The following is a 15235-nucleotide window of genomic DNA, read 5'->3' as shown; positions in this document are numbered from 1 at the left end:
CTGATTAGGTGAAAAATGGCTGCTTTTTCAGTTTCGTGGTCAGAATTAAGTCTGATTTAGACAAATGTCTGATTTAAGCATCCAAAAACTCTTTAATTTACACCATAAAACAAACACTTTGTGGGTTTCTTCACCTTCAGGGATTGGAAGTCGAGTTTATTGACCGGCATCTATTTACTATTTGACCACAAAAGTCAAAGAACAAAAGGGACCAAATGCTCTGATAATCGATTTAATATTTTTTATAAAATAATGAAAACATAATTTACACTTTTGAATGTACAAGTTATTACAACCCAAAGAAAACGACACTTTGCTTCCCGTACCTCTGCCACATGCAGGAAGCACCGACACGAAGAAGAAAGTTGAGCCCAGAGGGGGGAAAAAGAAGAGAAAAGTGGAATCAAAAGAGATCAGTTTGTACACAAATCGGAGGTAAAACAGCACAAACAGATGAGATAAGACACAGTACCCTCTCGTCTTCGCTACGCTCCGCAGCAGTGGCCAACGTGTTAAAAAATAAATTATAAAAATATTTAACATCTAAAGAAGAAAAACCTAGTCATACAATATTACCAATATAATGCTTTACTGATTTGTTCAGCAGAGGGCTTTGTGTACGCTTTAAATAGCATAAAATTATACATAATATGAACATGATATATAGATATATGTATAGGAAGAAACCTCGCCCCCTTTTACAAAGCAAACTAAAGATTAAGACTCATTAAAATCACAGAAAGAAACGCCTGCAAAGCTGTGTGTGGGTGAAGGATCGTACAGGAGCGCGACCGTCAAACCTGAACAAAACAGAATAATCAGGGTGGCCCGACTGCTCCAGAGTTATGACCACGTCTAAAGAAGAGGCTGCAAATCAGAGAAGGTGTTAAAGTTGGTGCCGATGTTTGTATAGATACACGAGAAGAAGTTCGGTTTTTTTCCAGTTCAAAGTCACACTTTTGCCCTCTCGTGTGAATTAAAGAAGGAAAGGGCAGAATGGGTTTGTTTAAACACAGTCACAGCATTTAGTCAGCCTAAAGAAAACCAGTTAAGGTTGTTTGGTCCTTATTGGTTGGGTCCAAACATCTTCCATCGGTCCTGCATCGCACAAACATTAAAGGGACGCCTGAAAGTGTCTCAGCAGCAGCGCTAAATCTCAGATGATGCACCAATTTAAACTGCATTGCATCACGCTTCCCTATCTGATGACATGATGTCATAAACAGCATCGGAGGGAGGAACCTGAGCGGGTTGGAGAGTTTAAACAGATCCAGATCCAAAGAGGCGACCTGACGACGAGCGGCTGTCCGTCAGACTACAGGAAAAGATCATCTTTTTTTTTTTTAAAAAAGAAGTTTTTATCAGAAATATTTATCAGAAGATTTGTTCCTCTGCAGGGGTAAATCAAGCATCCAAAACACACACAATTCTGTAGGAAAAATAGCTTTAGTAGATAACGTGGTTAAGGGTTTTAGCTGTATAAACAGTGTTGTGTGTTCATGTGGGTTCATTATAGAATACGGGGGGGAAATCCTCTCACACACACACACACATACACACACACTGGTTCTGATATCAAGGAGCTTTGTTGTTGAATGAAGTTCTTGTGCAGTAAACATTCCCTGTAAGCGCACATTAGTGGTCACAGCTTGGACTGCCGAGCAGTTCCACAGACTGAAGAGAGCAACTTGTTGCCTTCTTGATGAGAGTTTTGACGAGAGGCTTCACGCCGCTCGGTTCCATATTAACGGGCAGCGCAGGATCCGCTGTGACCGAAGGCCCTCCGACAGCAACACGCTTCGGTCACAGGATCTAACGGGTCGCACAATTTGGTGCTACACTAGAACCAGTTGCCAGGCAACCAGCCGAGATTTTAGCAAACTTTTACTGGCCAAACATTATGGTAATTCTGATCAACAGGACTTTAACCAACCGGACACAACGTGTTAAAACAGATTAGAAGAGCTCATCTCTTGATAATTAAATAACTCGTAAACAGATTCAGGCTCATTTCTTTCGCGTTAACGTGACTCAGAAACATCTGTCAGGACTTTCAAAGCAAAAACAAACTGCTGATTGAGTCTTCTTCATGTTTCAGAATGTAAACAAACACAAGACAGAGACGAGGTTGGTGTCACTGCCATCGCTGTGCGTTACCTTTTTTACACTAATGATACTGAACCGCTGAGCTTCATCCCTCTGGTGATGATTTACATCCAGCTTAACATATAATTAGGACTTACTTTGTTGTAAGGACTTCTCTCTTTACTGTCTTTAGTACATACTTCTGTGCACATCAGCTCTCTCATTCAACACTCCAGAAGAAAGCAAAAATATTTGCCCAAAGACCCCCCCAGTGAGTAACCGAGAGTAGAAATAGTTTCGATCTGAGATGATGGGGCACTGCAGGAAACCGGGGGATTTAAAACAACAGCAGGAGAGCCCACGCTGTTACATCACTGAGCTTTGTGACACGCTCTGATCAACGCACCCATGGCTTGTTTCACATGTGTGGGCCACAGTTCATCCGTTTAAATGGAGGACAGAAAAATGACGTGGCCTAAAAGTTTCGTGTTACAGTAAACAAGTTTGTTCATCGCTTCGTTTTCACACTCAAACTCTCACAGTAACACACTCACACACACACACACACACACACACCTGTCAAAGACACTAAATGCATCTCACTTCAAGCACAAGCACTGTTGTACTGTGATGCTTCTGAGTTTTGTACCATCACACACACACACACACACACCTCTTTTATACGATATCTGTCCATCATATCGATACATGAGAATTGTACCTCACAGGCACCCATCTACAGCACCCCGTCTGCAGAGCTTCCTTTACTTTTAGTGCATTCTAGATGCAGTTTGTAGTAAGTTCTCTTTTTGGCTGATTCGCTGCAGGAACAGTATTAGGCCTCTCCAGGTGATGTAGTGTTCTCTAAAACAGTCAGGATCTCCGTTCCTGTTCGATCTTCTGGCATAGTAGCGTACTTTGTGCACGTGCGGCGAGCACAGGAGACGTCTTCAGTTTAGAAAAATAAACAGGCTCAGAGCACAGAGGGTCTCTGCTCAGACTCTCTGGGAGTGGTGCATTTTAAAAATCCAGGTTTAAGGCAGTCCAGTGGAAGCTGATGGAGGTGACATCATTGTGTTCTCTGCCACCACTCTGAGTGCAAGGAATCATGGGTACTGAAAGCTTATTTCTCTCACGTTGGGTATCCTTCGCCGGTCTGAATCTCTCAGACTTCTGCAGTTGTCCATCACTCCCTCTGTGAGCTGCCCTTGTGTGTTAAAGAGTGAGCCTCGTGGTCACTTCCTGTCTTGTTGAGGCTGGTAAAAAGCACGCCGAACTTACGCAGCTGCTCGCTGGCGGTCAGGCTCTCCTCTTGCAAGCGCTGGTTGTTCTCTCTCAGGTTGGCCATCTCTGCGAGCAGCACCACTTTATCCTGCTTCTCCTGGTGTGGTAAAAACGTAAAGATAAGTGACTAATAATAACAGAGTGAGACTCTGTTAACTAAAAAAATGTCCCAGGATTTAACACTTTTAAAGCTTTATTTAAAAAAAAAACGACAAAAGATTCTCACCCTCTCCAGATCATTGTTCAGTTGTTTTAACATCACTTCCAGGTGGAGCAGCCGACCCGACAAATCATTGGGCACCTCATCGCTGTAAACACACACATGCATGACTTTGCATAGATTCAAAATGTCCCAATCAGACGCAGAGAAAACACAGAGGACTGAACAACCAGAGGGGTGTAAATTCTGACAGTTTAGTAAACTGCCAGCAGGTGGCAGCAGAAGCATAAAAGCAGGCCTAAAAACCATGAACATCTGGATGAATTGTGTTCCGCAGACCTACCCGCTGAATGTCGGCGTGGTCCGTGGCGTCTGAGGGGTGTTAAACTGGACTGGACTGATGACCGGTCTCACGTCTGGGCTGCTGACCTGCGGCTCAGTCAGCGAGAAGAGGGACACCGCTCTTTGTGCTGTAGCAGAGACACACAGTCACATATTAAAAAAGAAGCTGTCTGAAGGAGTCTTTTCCCTGTAGCATCACCCGGGAAACACAACACAATCCCTCTGCACAGGTGGGTGTGGTAAGGCAGGTAAGGCCATGGAGGGAGTGTTTGTCTGTTGCTGAGAAGGCTCGAGGGACAGCAAAGAGACCCAGAATAAAGAAACAAGGGCTTAGGCCCAGACTCCTCTTTCTTTCCCGTGAATGTAGTTTTACAGCTGGTCAAATAAATCACACAGACAAACCTGATCTCTTGGGGTTGTTTCTGCCCTCACCTTCGTAGGCTTTAGCGGCACTGACCAGGCTGGACCACTCCAGCCCACAGGCAGTGTCAGGGAGGGGCATCAGCCCGGGATCGAGCCTTCTCAAAGGGGGAACTTTGTCTCTCACTTCTGTAAGGGACAACTCTGACGCCGACAGAGGCACTGTGGGAGGAGCAGAGAGGCCGTGGTTAGTGAACACGCGTCAGCTGAAGTCTCCAACCTGACACAGTGTGACACAAACGCTCACTCTTCTTGCTCTGCATGTGGTTGGAGGAGACGGCGTGTCTGCGTGTGGGCAGGGTGCAGGTGAACAGCACATCAGTGGGGTTTGTCTGGTTCTCGGAGCACGCAAAGCTGGCATCTCTGCGCCCGCTGCACAGGGACTCGTCTGAAAAGGTGCGCTGCAGGGTGCGCCTGGGAGACTGCAGGGAGAGGCGGCGCAGAGGGTCAGAGGGCCATGTTTACCACAGTGCAACTGTTGATGGCGGTCTGCACGCAAGCGTGCGCCTCACCGGGTCTCTTTGTGGTGTCTCTCCGGGGTTGTCCATGATGATCAGTTTCTTCAGGTCGTCTTCGATGGTGCTCTTGTATGTTCGGCGTGGCGAGCGCAGGTCCCTCAGCGACGCTCGGAGCCGAGGTTGTCCAAACACGTTCTTTGAATTTGTATCCACCTGTCTGAAGAGACAAGAAAGGAGCATGAGAAAAGGCCAACAAACAGTCGAGCTTACACCTACAGTGCTCGTTTTCCTGTGAATCATGTCCTCTTCATTTAAACTGGTCACAGTTGACACTTCGTATGCATCCAGTGTTGAAGGGTTACGTGTAAAGACCTCTTTGGGAAGTTTGGAAACGGTTTCATACCGTGTAAAAAATTACGACATAAAGGCTCTCAGTCTTACTTCTTGCTGTTGCTGCTGTCAGAACTGGACGTTGTGGTTGCGTTCGAAGGCGACGGGCTGACGTCGTCCGTCTGCCTGGCGCTCTGTCTGCTCTTTCCATAAAAGGCCTTGGGGGCGGAGCTGGATAAAGGGGTGGAGTTCATCTGAGCTGAAGTGGGTGTGGTCGTAGAGGCTCGCACAGGCCGCGCTTTCTCCGCCGTTGGAGTTTTATAACCCTGCGGTGTGTACGCCCTTCACGGACAGACAGACGGACGCATGATGAACGAAACAGGATCCAATTGATGGCTCTTACTCATCATAACGATTGTAGACTCATAACAAAGTCAGAAACAACACTAAAGGGTAAATTCCATTAGTTTTGAATTTATTTCCTGTTTTTTGGGTCTAAAAAAGCTAATTCAGTGGGTAAAAGGGGCAACTGGAAGTATAAAACCACATGTAGTAAATGTGAATAACTACGACTGCGACTGCAGGGCCAATCAATCCCTAAGTACCAGTACTGCATTCATTTATTTAGTACAGAGGAAGAGTTGAGTTTTTTTTATATTTATTCTATTTGTTTTGTAACTGCTCATCTTTTCCCTTCCTCTGCGTAACTGATATAGTGAATAAAAGTGTGAAATAAAATCAAGACAGTGTTGTCAATTCACAAAATCATACACTGCCCATAGCAGATGGTAGTTGTACTACTACTACTACTAATACTACTATGCTTAATCATCTTATTCAGCTTCCTTGCTGTGCTGCGTGCAGGAGAAGCATCATGAAATGTCTGTAAACCACCAAATTAAATCTTGTAATCTGTAATAAGAGATAAAAATCATCCAGCTGCTCTGTAAGCAAACCACTCAGTATTTCCAAATGCTTTTTCCCTGTGATTAAGCATTTTAAAGCCCTCTGTGTCAAAGTATTTTGTTGTACAGCGATGGTCGGACACTCTCTGGCACAGACTGCAGCATTAGGATTGTTGTAATCCCGCACTGAGTGGTCAAAACCTGTGTATGTTTGTGTATTGCATGACTGCAGGCTTTTATGATGAGGGGGTGGGATGGCAGCAACATGCCCACAAACACAGATTTCATGATGATCTGCATGTTTCACAAGGATTAGGCTGCTATAATCCTTCATGTGCTCTTGCCTTTCCTTTAAAAATAAATGTTCTTGTGTCAGTCTTGTGTTAGAATCACCCACTAACATATCTACTTAGTTGACACATTATCCATTAAGTTTGCAGCATTAAATTACTCTCTACAAGATAAAAAACAGCACATATCTCTGCCCCGTCTTTAACAGAGGTTAAAGGTTAGCTTCTCGAAACAAAGATGCATCTACTCGGAGATGTGGAGTCTTACCTGGGTTTAAAAGTATCCATTTTATCAGCGCTGGAGCCAGGAGGAGGGAACGTTTTTGTCCGGTATCCTTTGTTCTGATTGGCTGCAGCTGGTATGATGGGTGAAGATTCTCGTCTCTTCACCTCTCCCTCGCCGCTGCTCCCTCCCAGGCACAGCTCCTGGATGCCGCTGTAGGTTGCAGAGCCATGCATGGGCTTGTGGGACAGGTTGTTGGACATGTTTCCGTGGCGACTGTTGCTGTAATGCGTGGAGGCGTCAATGCCGCTGTCATTGGAGCCCCCTTTGTTGAGTAGGTCGGGGTCAGGATCCGCCGGGTCGCCGAGACAACCTCCACCTCCTCCACCCCCTCGCTCTGCCACAGCTCCTCCGTCGAACCAGCGCTCGTCGCTGTGGTTGCTGGAGGCGTTACTGGACAGAGTGTTGCTGCTGGAGTGGCTGGAGTACTGAGTCTCACCCTGAGGAGGAAAAACAGGCAGACAGACTGAGCTGGGCTGCACAGAAGTGAAGGCTACAAAAGAACAAAGACGAAGACGGCTTGTTGAGGAGTCTGACCTTCGAGTGTCTGTTCGGAGAGTCTTTCCCTGGGCCATCCTGTCTGGTTAGTCTCCTCTGCCCCCCTCCACCACCTGGTCCTCGAGACGATGATGCTGGGACATGCCAGAGGGGCTCTAGACAGAAAGCATGCACATACAGGATTAAAGCAAATTACACCGTACCGCCATGGTTGGCCAAGAGGATTAAATACTTATAGCACATTGAAACACTGACCTCCCCAAACTCAATATCACTCAAAATCACACTTTGCTATCTCTGCTCTACTGAGCAAACAGAGAAACCAATCAGAGAGGTCTGGTCAGCATCATCACCTTTTAAGTTGATTTGGTGAACATCAGCAAACAACAGACACGGAGCTACACTACTTATCATCTGCAGTTGTGTTCAGATGAGCAGACCGTCTAATATTCACTGTTCTGCTGCAACAATCTGGAACAGACTCCACTATGTTTCTGATGTTCTCTGTGGGATTTAGTTAGTTAGAAAACTCTGGGTGTTTGTAGCTTTAAAAAAAAAAAAAAAAAAATCCACAGAAATGTTTCTGCTGACAGTCAAGTTATCCTTTTTTAATTTGAAAACATTGATTACAGTTACTTAAAAAGGGAAAGAAGGAACTCTTTGACAGCAACGTACCTGTTTTGCTGCGCTCCATCGTGCTCTCCTGGCTGGTGAAGCCCGATGAAGACTCACCACTTGAGATGATGTCCACGCTGAAGTGAGGCTCATACGGCAGCAGGGGGCGCTGAGCTGTACCGAATCTACACAGATCGTAGGACGGTTGTGGTTAGTGAGCATATTCATGCCATTTTCAGTAGTAAAATGACTATGTATTAATGTCTTTCAGAAAGACAGAACATAGAGAGGATTGAGGCATGCACAAAGGTCAAATTCTACCTAAATAAGCACTAAAATGACACAGTTTAGGTGTGATTATCAGAGGAGATTTTCAGTTTCTGTTTAGCATCCTGATGGCAGTTGAGTACAACACGTTTTTCTGGTTGGGTGAGATGTTATCAACCTCCACACTGTGAGGAAGAGCCACCCACACAACAGATCTGTCCTCAGGGAGACAGCGTGTTCATACATTTTAAACTTCAGACTCGGACCAGCCACATTATTCAGCTTCTCTTTCAAACCGATATAATCTGCCTCGAGCATAATAAACAGCTGTTACGAGCAACTGACATGTTTAGTCAAGATCCAATGGGTGATGGAGAAGAGCTCATGGGAACAAAGGGCCCCACATGCACACACCTGTCTGGTGAAGGTTTGTAGTGTACAAAAGGGCCTGGTGTTATACCAGGTGGTCCTAATGTGGCGAGGCTGAGCAGGCCTGAGGAGGGCGAGGAGAAGCTGGCTGAGGGGTTTCTGTAGGGCAGCACTCTGTCGCCTCCTGCAGGAGACAGGCTGTAGTGGTTTTCTGGGTAGCTCACCGGCCTGGAGAACACAGAGTGGAGGTAAAAAAATGAGACACCAGCTCCAAATAATCCATCTGGTTCAAGTAGAATGAAAACACACAAAGACCACATTGTGTCCAACTTCTTCACATGAACCATCAGTTTCTGTTAAAAACAAGTTTCCGGCTGTTCTCAGTTGAGGTCCTGCAGGCTGAAACAGTGTAGCTCTAATATGTGACTTAGCCTGAGGATGTTTTTCACTCCAAGCACATCAGCAGATCAACAGAGTCGTGCTTCCAAAATCCTCTTGTTTACAGTGTTCATTTAGTGTTACTAAGGAGGAGCCAATCACGAAAATGTCTTCAGCTGATTTACTGCCAGAATTTCTGTTATTCAGAAAATAAATATCTACCAACCTGACAATAATCACTATAATATAATAACAATTGTTTGTTTAATTTCACTCTTTCAGACATGTTTGGAGGGCGATGGTTGATGTTTTCTTTTGTCTTAAACACAAAAAGCACTTTAGAAATCAATTCCATTATTTCCTTTTTAGTTCATTTGTTTCTTTATATTTCTAGCAGGCGATATAACGTTTAGTTTAATAACTCTTTTTTTAGGAGCTCTGATCAAAAGGGTAATCATTAAACAACATTTAAGATTAAGAAATGGGCCGTGACAGATTTCATTTAGTTTAAATTAAACACATTTAGGTCGACTGACAGCCACCTGACTTTAAGATAATGGATCTTGTATTCTATACAACATTAAAGAATCATCAAAAACGCTGCCTGTACTTCCAGAGTTTTGTAAATAAATTGCACATCTCAGTTCCTTCTGATTCTCAGAGTTTATTCATGTACTTAGATATTCAAATGCGTTTTAGATGTTGGGTCATTAGATTTTACCCACCATAAGTTCCGTCTTTTCACTATTAAAAAGATCTGAGGTAATTAGAGAGAATAAACAAGCCTCCTTTATTTCAGTGTGATAGTATGTGGGCGTACCTCTTGGAGGTCAGGTGCTGTGGCTCTCTGTAGGGAACTGGCATCAGGGCCTTGTGTGTGCGGAGCATTGGAGGAGGTGGAGGCCCCATGGGGGGCCATCGCTGGGGGTTTGGGGCACTGTGGAGCCCTGAAGGAACAGGTGAGCTTTCCCATCGCCATGTTTGGCGAGGGGAGGGCCGGTATCCTGCTGCCAGAGGCTCAGGCTCTGGCTTCTGCTCCATGGTCTTCATCTCATGCTCCTCCGTGCAGCCCCTAAAGAGACCAAGAGTGGAGGGCTGTTTATAAAGAAAAGCACAGAGCAGAACATCTAACGCAAACCGTCCGATGTTTAAATCTCCTCAATTCTCCTGTGACACTCCAAATATATCCACTCTTTACATCCTTCATCCATGGTTTTTTATTCTGTGGGTCATGTGGGTGAGTAAAAGCATCACTGAGAGGCAGCGGTTTAATCTACGAGAACCTGAACTGCAGCTGAACCTGGACTGCAGCTTGTGTACCGAGTTCAGAGTGTGAAATCTGCCCAATAAATTCCCTCCAAATGCTCCACGTTATTGTTCTCTCATAACAAGCTCTGTGGATGCTCAAACGCACGTCCGGCATGTTACAGAGCTCACTAATGAGCTCCCAGGAGGCCGATGGAGGAAGAAAGAGAGGAAAGGAAACTGATTATTGGCACATCAAGACTCCATGCTGCCCACTGTGAGACTGAGGTCAAGTATATTTGTGTGCATGTGAGAGAGATTGTCTAATCTCATCAGAGAGCTCTTCACTCAAACTATAAATAAAACAGATCTTTTCTGTAGTAACAGTTCACATGGTCACTTCTTTCACTAGCTAACATAAACATCGACCCTTTCAGCTCTCTACCAGGATAAGAAATTAAAGCATCAAATGATGGAAGCGGGTTTCAAATGAAGATAAGCTGCCATTTATCCTCATCAATTATGAAATCACTGACAATCAAAGCTGGAGGGGGGGGACATATTTATTAACTCACAGGGAAATGTTTTCCTGCTCTCATAGTAGCCTCTAACCTGTCGACCAGCACAGATCTCATCAGTATTCATCCAAAAGCCTATTTCAGGAGGGCAGGAGGCATTAAATATGCAGATAGGGTCATATTTAAGATGACACAAAAGGAAACGAGCAGGGCGAATGCTGTTAAAGAGAGATGAAAGTGAAACTCAGAGTCAACAGTGGGATGATAAAAGGAGCCGACAGTAACGAGACAATGTGATGCACCTCTTTAAAACACGTGCGCATTATTTCTATCAAATCACCTTTATCGTCTGTTCATTTCATCAAGAAAATATAGGTTTTATATATGAGTATAGTTTTTACATTTCCATTCTGGAGACTCCAGTGCTTGTCTGGATAACAGTTTAGATAATAAATATAGTCAATTTAAAGTTGTTTTGCTGAAAACCGACTACTTAAACTGTTACCAAATTTGAGAATTTGATATTTACCTTCATCGTACGCGAGGGTCAACTGAGTATCTGAGCGTTTGAGTGAAAACGACACATCTGAAGCTATCACCATGTGCTTTGGGAAGATATTAAGGGCAATTTTTACTGTGCACTCATCAAAAACAACAATGAAAATACTCAGCCGGGAGACAGCTGTTGGCGGCAGCCCTTGAGAACTGTAAACAGCACAAAGATGCGCACACAAACAGCCACACATCAACGAACCTCTTCAGAAAATATCAACACAACAGTAACAGTGCACGGCATCAAAAGACTGTTCAACGTGCATGAATCTAACATGCGGTCTGGGTTAATCAGTGAAGAGATTCTTCTGATACAGTCAGCATCAGTACACAAAGGCAGTGCACGCTCAGACCCTGTAGACACACGCTAACTGGTAGAAAACACCAACCTTAGAGAGCAGAGCCAGCATGCAGGGATTCTATCAGCACACTGTCTGAGATAAGGCAGGAGCTTCCCAACACACGCTCAGACCCACGCCTTTTCTCGGATTTAACCATCCATCTTGTGAGACGGAGCACAAAAGACGCACACTTCCAACTTTGGTCTCCTTCTCCTCGTTTCTCTCCTCCACCCACTCCTCTAACTCTTGGCGGTGTTGAGACACGTCCTCCTCGCTGCGCGCTTCTCTGCCTCTTCGGCTGAACACGCTCTTCCCTGCCTTCCCCTCTCTCTATCGCTCAGTCCCTCCCTTTCTTTCCCATCCTTTTCATTTGCGCAAGGCACGCATTTTTAATTAATCACTTCCACTCCTTTCATTTATTTATCTTTCTTTTGTGGTCGTTTTTCTCCCCCCTTCATGCAGATTCCAGGCCTTAATCTCATGCAATCTGCTGGCCTGGCGCACAACAGCAAACGAGTCAGAGTGGGAGAGGGGAAGAGTGAAACGCTAGACTCTAATTATCAGCTGCTCCAAGGCCACAGTAGAGTGTGTATGTGTCTGTGTGTATGTTTGTGTGCGTGTAAAATGGGTTTAACTTGGTGTAATTAAACTGCCTCCAACATTAAAGACATCTAACCGCTGTGCCATCACACAGCTCACCACAATTACTGTCTTTAGGGGCTCTGGTGCTCAGCCAGAAACACACATACTTGGGTTATTTTGTTCACCTGGGTAACCGTTCTGTAATACCACATCAGCGTCTCACGAAGCCTCTTTGTGGCATTTTCTTTAGGTCTTTATGAGTGGATGAGAGGATGGAAAACGGTGGCGGCGGGGATAGATTGTGGGAGGAGAGGAAGCGCGACAATAGCCGAGACGACCAGATTAGAGGGAGAGAACAAGAGATTTTGCTAATTCACGTTAAACAAATGCTTCTGTCCTTTTGTCTCGAAGCTTCATTGCACCAGTTTCCACTCCAACTACGCATCGCTCTATCGCTCCGTTTGCCTGCTTCCACTTTTCACACACTCCCACACAAAATCCTCTCAGAACACTGAAGTCTGGCCACTACCTCAGCCTGGCTTTTGTGTGTTTGGCTGCAGAGCGCCCGGTCCTTATTCTAGCTCGCTCTCATCCTTCCACTACTGCCAGCTTACGCTCAGCAGCCTCCTGTGTCTCAACATCTTCACAGGCAACAGATGCTTACGCATGAATCACTCATTCCTTCAGCCTCCAAGGAAATAACATGCAGTGTTGTACACACCTGCGAGGTCCGCCCTCTTCATATGGAGGAATGATGACCACTTTGACCGTGACAGACGTCCTCAGCAGGTCAATCATCTGTTCGTGAGTCAGAGTCACAGCGGCCACCTTGCAGATCTCCACCAACCGGCTGCCCTGCCTCAGTCCCGCCTGCCAGGCGAAGCCGTACTCCTCCACCTGCATGGAAAAGAAAAAAAAACTACAGTTACACACAAACGAGCTTTTCAGGTGAGCACTGTCGGATGAGATCTGCTCGTGTGATGGTACCTCAGCCACGGTGCCGTCCAGGCGAACATGGAAGCCCAGCTGTCCCAGTCCGTTTCTTCTCAGGGTCATATCCACCGTCTCACACCCCACTGTCAACGACTGGCCAGAGAGAGGAGACCATGCTTAGATTTTTTAGCAGTAACAAGTTTTTACATCTGCACAGATGTAGTCTCTGGGTGAAATATCAGAAGGGGGGGGGGGGGTTCACATAGACATCAATCAGCTGTTTCAACCAGCTGTCTGAACTTTGGGCTCTTAGAAAAGTTAATTAACAGAGAGTTTAATGGATCAAATTTTTCAGGGATCAACACAATATGAAACACCCCTGTTCAGGCAGTGCATATAACTGAACATCCTCCGCTGTTTCATATTCTTTTACAGAAGACGAAAACTTTGTTCTTATCAGCTCTGAACTGATCTTTCTTTTGATCTTCATGTCTAAACCACAATATTGTTCAGAACTGTTCATAATAAACTCATTTCTTCATGTTACTTTTCATCCCTATTAAACTTGTCTTCCCTGAGAGCAAAATCAGCTTTTGATTTCACAGACTTCCAGCTTTCTATAAGGAAAACTGCCCAAAGGATTAAAAACTACTCAAATCCCCACTGATGGAAATCCCCTGCGTTTAAAGCAGATCTATGAACGCTAAGGTATAGCTCAACCTTTCGGAATAACAACTTGGCCGGTTTAAAATGAAACTTAAGTGTATAAGGTGTAAAAAACTTTGTGGTCTGATGACAATGATGATTCCAACCGTGTACTGTGGATTCAAAAGTAAGCGTGCGAGTAAATGAGCAAAGTAACAAAGCGATGCACAGAATAAAAAAATGAAGGCATGTAGGAGAAAGTAAAAGCTTTATGAGGACAGAAAGTGCCTCTTAAAACTTTGATGATTCTAAATACAACACCCATAACAAATGTCTGGGATGGTCACTGCCACATCCTCTGCTAGCTCTACACTCTCACCTTCAACCTCTGTACCATCTCTCTGATGTCCTGCGCACAACCTTCTGGTACTCGTACTGCAATGTGGTCTCCTCTGCCGTAGAAAATCTTAAGCGCCAGTCGCTCCGGTGTCCAGCCGATCACGTCCGCACAGAAACAGTTAAACACCACCTCTTTGGTGGAGCAGTCTATGAGGAGGATGTATTCGGCCGACATGCCCAAGGCACAGGGGAGCTCCGTCCCTCCTCCACTGAAGTCCTGGGCCAGGACTCTCCAAGCGACCGCCCCTATAGCTCCCAGCTCCGCTCCCTCTCTGGCCTTTGAGCGCTCGCGCTTCTTAGATGCGAGGGAGATGAGGTTGTTGAGTTTGCCCGCTGAGTCGAGTGGCGTGCTGCTGACGTAGTTTTCGGCCAGGTCCCGCAGGTACTCCTGCCGTGTTCGCGTCGCCATGGTGTGGAACTTCTCTGACTTGTGTGCTGCGTTCTCTGCATTGATGACTTTGGCCAGGAGGAAGTTGCGAAAGGTTTCCGGATCACGGAAGGTGACTCCGCTGGGGATGGGTGGTCCAAAGGGAGGCACGTCCTTCATCCGTGTCACAGCGACACTGAAGGAAAAGGAGGATTGGTAATGTGTGAAATCACAGTCGAGTGATCCAGAACACGTTTATTCTGCTGTAAATATTTACCTGTAGAAGGTGTTGTCAGAGCAGGGGTTGTGGACACGAACAATAACGAAGACGTGCTGGAAGTGTGAGCGAATATTTTGTGGCGTGAAAGGGAGGGCTCCCGGCTCCTGAAAGATTATGGTGACAATGTCGTTTCCAATGTGTCTCTTTCTCAGGAGCTGAGGAACAGAGGAGACATCAAAATGACAATTCAATGAAATGACACAACTGACTCAGTAAACCATAAAAGTCTGACAGACAACAGCCCCTTATGTAATCTGTTATTCGCCTTCTGTGTGGGCTATTTGTGTCTGGTGGTGTCTCTGTGTTCATCTAGGAAACATGGCACACAGTCCAGGCTGTGTCTGCGGTGCCGTGCTTGCCAGCCTTCTCTTCATCTGTACAGAGAAGTGTGAAAGTACCAATTATGTAATGCGTCCCACTGGTTGGTCGCAGACATGTTCCCCAGCGAGGTGCCACAAGAGCAGAGTTCGCTCGTACTCAGAGGCTGTGTGAGTGGTGTGCCGTGACATCAAATACGTTTAATCATATGTGTGTTGTACGTGTTTTGTGCACCTTGAGTCTTCTCTGCTGAAATATTCATTCAAAGCACAGCTCCACATTGTGGGTTTGCAACAACAACAGTTCACTGTATATTTCATCACGCTTCGTTTAAAACTGTGAGGCCGCGGTAGCTTGTGTTTTCCTCTGTC

The 15235-nt window shown here is 45.4% G+C and overlaps 1 protein-coding gene across 2 annotated transcripts in view; it reads right to left on the bottom strand.

Moving 5' to 3' along the window:
• Window positions 1-229: 229 nt before the first annotated feature.
• Window positions 230-15235, bottom strand: part of sipa1l3 (signal-induced proliferation-associated 1 like 3) — a 62579-nt gene continuing 47573 nt past the window's right edge. The window contains exons 9-25 of one of the 2 annotated variants that reach the window (XM_072392409.1): window positions 14544-14701; window positions 13880-14462; window positions 12910-13008; window positions 12644-12819; window positions 9505-9756; window positions 8352-8534; window positions 7731-7855; window positions 7095-7210; window positions 6543-6997; window positions 5191-5421; window positions 4804-4966; window positions 4539-4713; window positions 4304-4453; window positions 3873-3999; window positions 3596-3677; window positions 2071-3466; window positions 230-1965 (exon numbers count right to left, since the gene is read on the bottom strand). In XM_072392409.1, coding sequence (XP_072248510.1) covers window positions 3272-3466; window positions 3596-3677; window positions 3873-3999; window positions 4304-4453; window positions 4539-4713; window positions 4804-4966; window positions 5191-5421; window positions 6543-6997; window positions 7095-7210; window positions 7731-7855; window positions 8352-8534; window positions 9505-9756; window positions 12644-12819; window positions 12910-13008; window positions 13880-14462; window positions 14544-14701 — 3270 coding nt within the window. In that variant the 3' untranslated portion in view covers window positions 230-1965; window positions 2071-3271. Of the gene's footprint in view, window positions 3467-3595; window positions 3678-3872; window positions 4000-4273; window positions 4454-4538; window positions 4714-4803; window positions 4967-5190; window positions 5422-6542; window positions 6998-7094; window positions 7211-7730; window positions 7856-8351; window positions 8535-9504; window positions 9757-12643; window positions 12820-12909; window positions 13009-13879; window positions 14463-14543; window positions 14702-15235 lie in introns of both variants that reach the window. The other variant, XM_072392408.1, reaches the window with a different exon arrangement.

Source organism: Leuresthes tenuis, unplaced genomic scaffold, assembly GCF_036924035.1.
Source record: "Leuresthes tenuis unplaced genomic scaffold, fLeuTen1.0.hap1 SCAF_9, whole genome shotgun sequence".
NCBI lineage: Eukaryota > Metazoa > Chordata > Actinopteri > Atheriniformes > Atherinopsidae > Leuresthes > Leuresthes tenuis.
Note: the sequence above shows the minus strand (reverse complement) of the source record. Positions and strands in the feature narration are given on the sequence as shown.